This window comes from Gopherus evgoodei, unplaced genomic scaffold (assembly GCF_007399415.2).
Source record: "Gopherus evgoodei ecotype Sinaloan lineage unplaced genomic scaffold, rGopEvg1_v1.p scaffold_104_arrow_ctg1, whole genome shotgun sequence".
In the NCBI taxonomy this organism is placed as follows: domain Eukaryota; kingdom Metazoa; phylum Chordata; order Testudines; family Testudinidae; genus Gopherus; species Gopherus evgoodei.
In genome coordinates this window covers 71,253-80,245 of record NW_022059767.1, presented here as the reverse complement: position 1 = coordinate 80,245, position 8,993 = coordinate 71,253, and the positions used below count along the sequence as shown (strand labels likewise).

At 41.0% G+C, this 8,993-nt stretch overlaps 1 protein-coding gene across 1 annotated transcript; it reads right to left on the bottom strand.

Moving 5' to 3' along the window:
• Positions 1-7,713: 7,713 nt before the first annotated feature.
• LOC115639694 (olfactory receptor 6F1-like) lies at positions 7,714-8,670 on the bottom strand. The gene has a single exon (XM_030542645.1). The coding sequence runs from the start codon at positions 8,668-8,670 to the stop codon at positions 7,714-7,716; it is 957 nt and encodes a 318-aa protein (XP_030398505.1).
• Positions 8,671-8,993: the final 323 nt, after the last annotated feature.

The following is an 8,993-nucleotide window of genomic DNA, read 5'->3' as shown; positions in this document are numbered from 1 at the left end:
ATGCGTTACTTGACATAGTGTATTCAGTGTCACCATAGAAGGGAAGGGCTCTGCATAGATGGAAATTTGCCTGGGCATCAGTAGAAAATGTTAAGTAAAATTTGCTTTAAAAATTAAACCTGGCGCTTTGTCATCTTGTGTCATCATTTTTATTTCTTAGCTTTCAGCTATTTAAGTCAACTCTAAAACTTTCCTACTGACTGTTTACTATCTGACATTGTATCTCTCTAATCTCCTTCATAACCATCATTGACTTTTTTCCATTTTAATACTATCCCTTAGTATCAGAGACAGTGAGAAAAATAGCAAATACAGGTACATGACTGTCTTTCTATCTCTATAGAGAATGATAGATATACATGTATCTGTCTCATATAGAGAGATGTGACGTATTCCCTGCAGACAGGGCCAGCTTTAGGAAGTGCAGGGCCCAGTTCGAACTGTTTTGACGGCCCCCTCGCAGGGATGACTAAAAAAAAAAAAAAAAAAAAAACACGTAAAAAAACATGTGGGGCTTGTACTCACTGGACAGAGCTCCGAGTCTTCGGCGGCACTTCGGCAATGGGTCCTTTGCTCGCTCCAGGTCTTCGGAGGCACTGAAGGACCCACCGCCGAATACCCAGAGCGAGCGAAGAACCCGCCACCGAAGTGCCAGCGAAGACCCGGAGCATCGCCAGGTGAGTAAAAATTCAAAAGGCGCCTCTAGCCAGGGAATGGATTCTCACTGAGTGCAGGGCCCTCTTAGGCACAGGGCCCAATTCTGGGGAATTGGTGAAATAGTCCTAAAGCCGGCCCTGGATAGCATACAAGCTGATCTCACAGACAACAGATTTAAAACACAGGATGTTCCCCTGGACAAAAACCTTAGTACACACACGAATACCCAATTTGATTATTCCCCTAATGCCAAGACAGGTTACAAAAAGAAAATAAACATAAACCTATTTATTCCTTTCTAAAACTTACTACTCTGATAAGAGGCTGGTTCCTTGACCTTTTTCACTCCGGCTGAAACTGAAAACTGACTCTAAACAAAGGAAACTTCCCTCCTTCCTTTTGAAACATCTTGTTCCTCTGGTCAGGTGTCAGCTAGGCTAGGTGAACTTCTTAACCCTTTACAGGTAAAAGAGGCATTAACCATTAACTATCTGGTTATGACACCCCTTCTCTTCCTGTACCAGCTTGTGCTCCCTTGAAAGTTTCTGCATATGCGGACAAAGTGACTGTGTTTATTACTCATGATTGCAATCTCCAGGATTTGACTGAATGTCATTACTCTTTCTAGCAGGCTTCCTCAGCTGGCATAAATTCGTGGACGAGTGAGACACTCCTGCTGGGGGTTTGAGTGATCTACCCTCTAACTTTGCCAGGGAGTGCTACTGTGGAGGTGATCTGGCTTTAAGGCACAGGAAATATGCTGGGACCAGATGATATTTTGGGTCGGATTTGGAAGAGAGTTATGGAAAAGTTGGAGAGGAGGTTGCAAAAGTGGAAGTGGTGTTTGCTTCGACTCCCATTCCAAGGGTGTGTGTCACTGATTAATAATTAAATTGCCTCCGTGTTGTGGCATAAGCGTGTTGTTTTGGATTCCCCTCCATTCCTTTTAGAAAAAGTTCACAAGGTTCTTTTGGATTTTTCTGGGATGGCCATCGTTGGCTGAGGCAGAGTAGTTTGTATCTGCCGATGTGGAAAGGGGTCAAGGTCTCATTGATCTTTTGAGCAGAATCTCTACTTTTTGGATACAGTTGCTGCAGAAGCTGTTGCTTGGGAATGAGTCTGTTTCTTGGAAGCAACTGGCCTTTGCTTTTCTTTGGCATGTGGTGAATTTGGCTTTTGATCAGGAACTTTTTTGGTCAACCCTGGTTGCCTCCGCTTTGAGGTGTTAAGTTTTCTATTCAAGGCTTTTTTAGTGCTTGGATATTTTTTAAGTTGAGGCTTCTGAATAGGCTGGAGTTCCCAGGACTGCTTGCTCAGCCACTTTCTTAAAACCTTCTTGTGAGGATTCCTAATCTGTTTCTAGGAGTCTTGTCTATTCCTTTATTGCGATAGATACAACAAAACTGGTTCATTTGATTGATTTTACTAATTTTGCATGCGTCTCAGCAGATATCTTGGCTGTCAAACTTAGTTTTCATTTGATTCACTGAATTTCTTGGTTTTTATCACTGGTGGAATCCGTCCTTCCTGGGGCAATATTGTCAGTCTGGACACTTGCCTCCTTGACTATACTAATTCCTGATTATGCTAATGTTTCTGTTTTCTTGCCTGTTGCTTCCGTTGTGGATGAGGATGTTGTGAAGCCTGGCAGTTTGCTTGCCTTCAATGGTGTCATAAACAGATAGTTAAGGGTTAATAGAACAGGAGTACTTCATGTCTCTTTTGCCTGTAAAGGGTTAACAAGTTCAGGGAGCCTGGCTGTCACCTATCAGGGGACAGGATATTTTCAAATCTTGAGGGAGGAAAGTTTTGTGTGTGCTGTTAGTTTTTGGTTGTTGTTCTCTCTGCGTTCTGAGAGTGACCACAGGTGCAACCAGGTTTCTCTCCAATCTCCCTGATACAGGTTCTTATAGATTCAAAATAGTAAGTACTAGGTGATAAGGTGAGTTAGGCTTATGTTTATTTTCTTTATTTGCAAATGTGTATTTGGCTGGAAGGAGTTCAAATTTGTATTTTGCTGAAAGGATTTTAATTTGTACTTGTAGACTTAGGCTGGGAGGGTATTCCTAGTGTCTATAGCTGAAAGACCCTGTAACATATTCCATCTTAAATTTACAAAGATAATTTTTACTGTTTTTCTTTCTTTAATTAAAAGCTTTTCTTGTTTAAGAACCTGATTGTTTTTTATTCTGGTGAGACCCCAGGGGACTGGGTCTGGATTCACCAGGGAATTGGTGGGGAGAAAGGAGGGAAGGGGGAGAGAAAGGTTATTTTCTCTCTGTGTTAGGATTACTTTCTCTCTCAGGGAGAGTCTGGGAGGGGGAGAGAGAAGGAGGGGGGAAGGTGAATTTCCCTCTCTGTTTTCAGATTCAAGGAGTTTGAATCACAGTAATCTTCCAGGGTAACTCAGGGAGGGGAAGCCTGGGAGAGGCAACAGTGAGGGAAATGGTTTACTTTCCTTGTGTTAAGATCCAGAGGGTCTGGGTCTTGGGGGTCCCCAGGCAAGGTTTTGGGGGGACCAGAGTGTACCAGGCACTGGAATTCCTGGTTGGTGGCAGTGCTACAAGTACTAAGCTGGTAATTGAGCTTAGAGGAATTCATGCTGGTACCCCATCTTTTGAGAGCTAAGATTCAGAGTGGGGAATTATACCATGACAAATGGATCTTCTAAACTTACTGCTCATACTTGAGCCATAAGTCATTGTATATGTTTGCAGTAAAGATTCTTCATTTTTGAATGCTTGTTGATTATCCCAACACAGTAGGGGAGACAGCTTCTGGTGGTGTACTCCATTCATCCAGCCTGATGAACTGTATACAAGCCTCCAATTGTAGAAAGGAATGATGATCTCCAATGGAAAATTCTTCATGAGGCTATTGCCATGAAAATGTTTATGCATCATGTAACTCTGCAGGTGTCCATGTCAGGTCCGACATGAAAGAGACATTTTTTTCATGTTTCCTACTTGTTCCAGGTGACAGACATTATTTATTTTACTTTGGAGTATTTTTAAGTTATTTTCCCTTGATTTTTCTCCTACTGTATTTATTTTACTTTTAAGGATAGGTTTACAGAGAGATCTGTTGTATGCCTGGAAATCTTTATTTTGGGTCAAGCAAAGATGTCCATTATAAAAGTAGATGATAGTAATTTATTGGTACTGGGGTTGCAAAAGTATTATTATTATTATTATTTTAGGGGGTTTCATGTCTTCATTTGGAGTTTAGATATTGTACTCATAAGCAATTTGAAACAATTTATGCAGCACTGGGCTATTATAAATGAACTGTTGAGGTGGCCAATTGCTGTGGAATTTATGTTTTTTTTCTGCGTTTCTGTACTGATATTTATTAAAAGTATTTTAAAAGCCAAAATTCTCTCTCACTCTCTCTGATCAAAAAACGTATCTGATTGGATACTGAAAAAAAATGGTACATGAAAACTTTCAGATACAATTTCCATGTATACATTTGTCCGAAATACACCATTGATATATATCTATATCTATATTTATATCTTCTTAGACATATATGTCTGAAAGATAAATATCTATGTAAGGTAGTTTCATGGGTCACTGTGCCCCTAAGGGGCATCTAATCATCAAGAGGAACCCTTACCTGATGTCCCTCTGATTTGGCCACAATGAATTTCAAATGGCCTGGGTTCTTAGCCCCTAATGGGTGGTTATGGTATTCAGGAACCCTAACTTACCTCCCTATGTGGTTTTGACTATCCCCAACCTGGAGTTTATCCTTATGACTGGCCTGATACCTCAAATACATACTCTGCCACCTCCTTAAGTTATAAACCATCAACCAAGGTGCACTTTATTTCTGTGGGGAAAGAGAGAGGAAGCATATAATGGGAAGGAGAAGATTGATGTGGACGGGGTACATCAGTAACACGATACAACCTGCAAGTAACACTACCCTCAGGGCGGATTTTTCTGGATTCATGAGTCTGAGTTACTCAAACACTAATTGGCTCCATTATGTAAAGGAACCCACGTACTCTCATGAGCCATTGTAGGCCTGAAAATGCTTGACTGTAGTGAGATGATGAGTCAGCCTTCCACCCCTAAGTGTTCACCCATTCACAAGGCTCAATACCTTCCTCCCTTGTACTGGAGAGAGGAGCACAGTCCTGTCTTCCCCATCTATCATCTACTGATCAACAAGCTTTTTCATCAGACCGCTTAAGCCAGCTTACATAAATAACATAATATGTTATAAATATATGTTTTATATATGTTAATATATATGGCAATATTGTCTGAAAAATTTAATATACACCTCTACATCCCAATATAATGTAACCTGATATAACACAAATTTGAATATAGCACCTTAAAGCAGTGCTCGGAGGTGGGGGGGCAGTACTGCGCACTCCAGTGGATCAAAGCAAGTTCGATATAATGCGGTTTCACCTATAACGCGGTAAGATTTTTCGGCTCCCGAGGACAGTGTTATATAGGGGTAGAGGTGTACTGAATATTTTTTCAATATCCATGCTGAGATACCTTTGATCACTTTTTCAAACAATACATTAAAAATGCATGATTTCTTGTCATGAAAAAGATTGACAATTTCAACTAAAAAAGGTCAAATATTTTCAAAGGAATTTCTCCTTCTTGGAAAAATGCCAGGCAGATCTAAGTGAATAAATGCAATGGCCAGAATCTCCCATCATTCAAGGTGTGACCAGCTCATGACCAGCATGGGGTGTATTTTTGATACTTGCAATATTACATTGTGCATACTTACAACTTTATGGAAACCCTTATGTCAAAACTATAAAGGGAAAGATAACAGCCCTCCTGTGTACAATACTATAAAATCCCTTCTGGCCAGAGACACCAAAATCCTTTTACCTGTAAAGGGTTAAGAAGCTCAGGTAACCTGGCTGACACCTGACCCAAAGGACCAATAAGGGGACAAGATACTTTCAAATCTTGGTAGGGAGGAAGGCTTTTGTTTGTGTGCTCTTTGTTTTGGGAGTTGTTCGCCCTTGGGACTGAGAGGGACCAGATGTCAATCCATGTTCTCCAAATCTTTCTGGACAAGTCTCTCATATTTCAAACTTGTAAGTAACAGCCAGACAAGGCGTGTTAGGTTTATCTTTGTTTTCTCAACTTGTAAATGTTCCTTTTGCTAAAAGGTTTACCTCTGTTTGCTGTAACTTTGAACCTAAGGCTAAAGGGGGTTCCTCTTGGCTCTATGAATCTGATTACCCTGTAAAGTTATTTTCAATCCTGATTTTACAGAGATATTTTTTACCTTTTTTTCTTAAATTAAAAGCCTTATTTTTAAGAACCTGATTGAATTATTCTTGTTTTAATATCCAAGAGGATTGGTTCTGGACTCACTAGGAATTGGGGGGGGGAGAAGGAGGAATGGTTAATTTCTCTTTGTTTTAAGATCCAAAGATTTGGTTCGATGTTCACCAGGAACTTGGTGGAGAAGTCTCTCAAGGCTACCAAGGGAAGGGTTATAGTACTTGGCAGGGAGGGAGATATTCTGGCGGGGAGGTAGACAGAGTTTCCCAAATGACTCATAAATAATTTGGGTGGTGGCAGCCAAACCAGATCTAAGCTGGTAGTTAAGCTTAGAGGTTCTCATGTAGGTCCCCACATCGGCACCCTAGAGTTCAGAGTGGGGAAGGAACCTTGACATGGTGGCAGAGCAGTGGGATTATTTTAAACCAAAAGCCAGTAAGATTTTTTCTCTCCTTTTTAGCTGTTTAGGAAGCAGAGCTGAAGGCAGAGGTGTTAAGTTTTTTTAACAAGGGTCTTTGTTAAGAGAAGGTTTCAAGCTGTGAGGAAGCAGCTAGCAAAAGGAATTTACAAGCTGAATTTTTGTTTGTTTGTTTTTTCTTTCTATCTCTTAGGTATAGTTAGCTTAGAAAGTCTCTGTTCACTAAGCAGCCCTGAGCTGAGTGCATCCCAGTTTCAGTGAACTGCAAAGGGGGTGTAACCCAGCACAACAAAGCAGGAAAATGACTACCAGTGAAGCAGCAACTAAACTAGGGGTGTATTTTTGATACTTGCAATATTGCATTATGCATAGTTACAACTTTATGGAAACCCTTAGAAAGAAAGATGGAAGAAAAAGTATGTGGAAATCACCCCAAGAGGAAAGAGCTGGGCCATGTTTCATACCTGGTTGTCCCATAGCATAATTCCAGTGACTCAGCTAGGGACAAGTTTGATACACTTTTGTACTCCTTTTTTCCATTCTTCTAACATACATCTGGGACAATATCTGATCAAGTCAAATCTCAGCCCCCTATTCCTATTTGGTAATGCAGGATACCAATTTTAGGGTTCCAGTTGTCCATAGATGATGTTCCAATTCACCATAATTACCTTTTCAACAGTAATACAATCATCTGCACCAGTCCCTTTCCCAATAGGTTTGAAGTTCCATGCAGTTAGCTCTTGTTGCAAAAAGCCACTAAGATGCTACTGTCTGTTCCTTTCTGGTTTACCTGTTTCACCCCAAATGCATTGCTAACTATCACAAGATACATATTGCTGCATTTTAAAACCTTAGGTCAAGCTAGTATGATTCATAACCTTCAGTCAAGCACTCATAACACTCACGCTATCTTATGCAACTCCAGCTTCTGCTAGGCCTCACTCTAACCCCTTAACAATTAATGATTAAAACCCAGAGACAGCCTACTTTTAATACACATATTTTGTATTAAATATTTGTATTTCCTGTGCTTCACATTACAGCTCCAGAACTTCCATTGTTATTTCTATGAGCAGGCTTAACAGCTAGATTACATTTTACCCAAACTATAAACTCTCCAAGATCAGATCAGTGGACAACAGTCAATAACTTGATCTCATCCAAGAAAAAAGTAGCAGTTTATTCCTGCAAATGAGGAAAGCCAAAAAGCAAAGACATGATCACCTGCACAAAGAAAGTAGATTAGGATTTGAGGTAGGTTACATGTCTGACTCCCATGTTAAGAAAAACCCTTTTTCCTAATTTTCTACTATGTTCATGACCTTCAGGAATGTTTTGGTCCTTCTGACTAAATTTCTACTAAATCCAGTTTGAACACCTACTGAACGCCTTTGCCAAGGCTTCCTTCACCTCTTTGTTTCTTAAGGTGTAAATGAAAGGGTTTAATATCGGAGTTACAACAGTGCTAAAGGTGCTGATTGTTTTATTCAAATCCAATGAGTTCTGTGCAGAAGGCTCGACATACAGAAAAGTGGTGGAGCCATACCAGATAGTCACCACAGAGAGATGGGCAGAGCAAGTGGAAAAGGCCCTTTGCCGGCCTTGGGCTGATGGGATTCTCAAGATGGTGGAGATGATGTAAAAGTAGGAGCCCAGTGTTATCGCACATGAAACCACGACAACAATGATTGAGATAATGAATGCTGACAGTTCAATGAGGCTTGTGTCAGTGCAGGAAAGCGCTATCCAGGAATCTATGTCACAAACAAAATGATTGATGTTGTTAGGGCCACAGAAAGACAACCTGGCTATTAGAGACGCCAGCACAGAGATAGCCAGGAAACCACACAGCCAAGAGATAAGGGCCAGCCGAACAGTGATGGTGCTGTTCATGAGGGAGCTGTAGCGCAATGGGTGGCATATGGCCAAATAACGGTCATAGGCCATGACAGCCAGGAGGAAACATTCTGTCGAACCCATGGAGAGGGAGAAAAAGAATTGCAGGAGGCAGACAGTGAAAGAGATAGTTTGGCTTGTCCCTAGCATGACACCAATAGCCTTGGGGACACATGCTGTGGTGAACCAAATCTTCAGGAAGGAGAGATTGCAAAGGAAGAAGTACATGGGGGTGTGGAACTGTGGGTGGATCCACACTAAAGCTATGATGGACACATTCCCTAGGATTGTTAGCATGTACATCACAGAAAACAGCACAACAAGGGACATCCGGAAATACCAAGTGCCAGGAAAGCCTAGTAAGATGAACTCTTGCACACTCGTTTGGTTTTCTGTTTCTCTACTGGTCATGAGGTCCATTTGCCAAGAAATAAGAGAACATTGGAGGCAAGCAGTTAAAGTGCTGAACTCAGTTACATACTACACAACTTGAATGTTCAAGTGCTGGACTGTAACACCTTACCCTGTTGTAATGTCTGTCAACGGCCTTGTCTAGATGAAGTGTCAATGTGTGGCAAGCCGGTGTGTGAATCTACAGTGCACTGTGTGTCAGTGTTGGCGCTGTTACCACTCACTAAAAAGTTCCTATCAAACTACTCCTGTTTTAAATTACAGTAAATCAAAGCACACTAAGCAACTGTTAGTGGGAAGCAGCAAGATTCAGGAGGAAACTTAAAGCACGT

Excerpts from the sequence above, each read along its gene's own strand:
- LOC115639694 (XM_030542645.1), bottom strand. The coding sequence starts at position 8,670 with ATGGACCTCATGACCAGTAGAGAAACAGAAAACCAAACGAGTGTGCAA.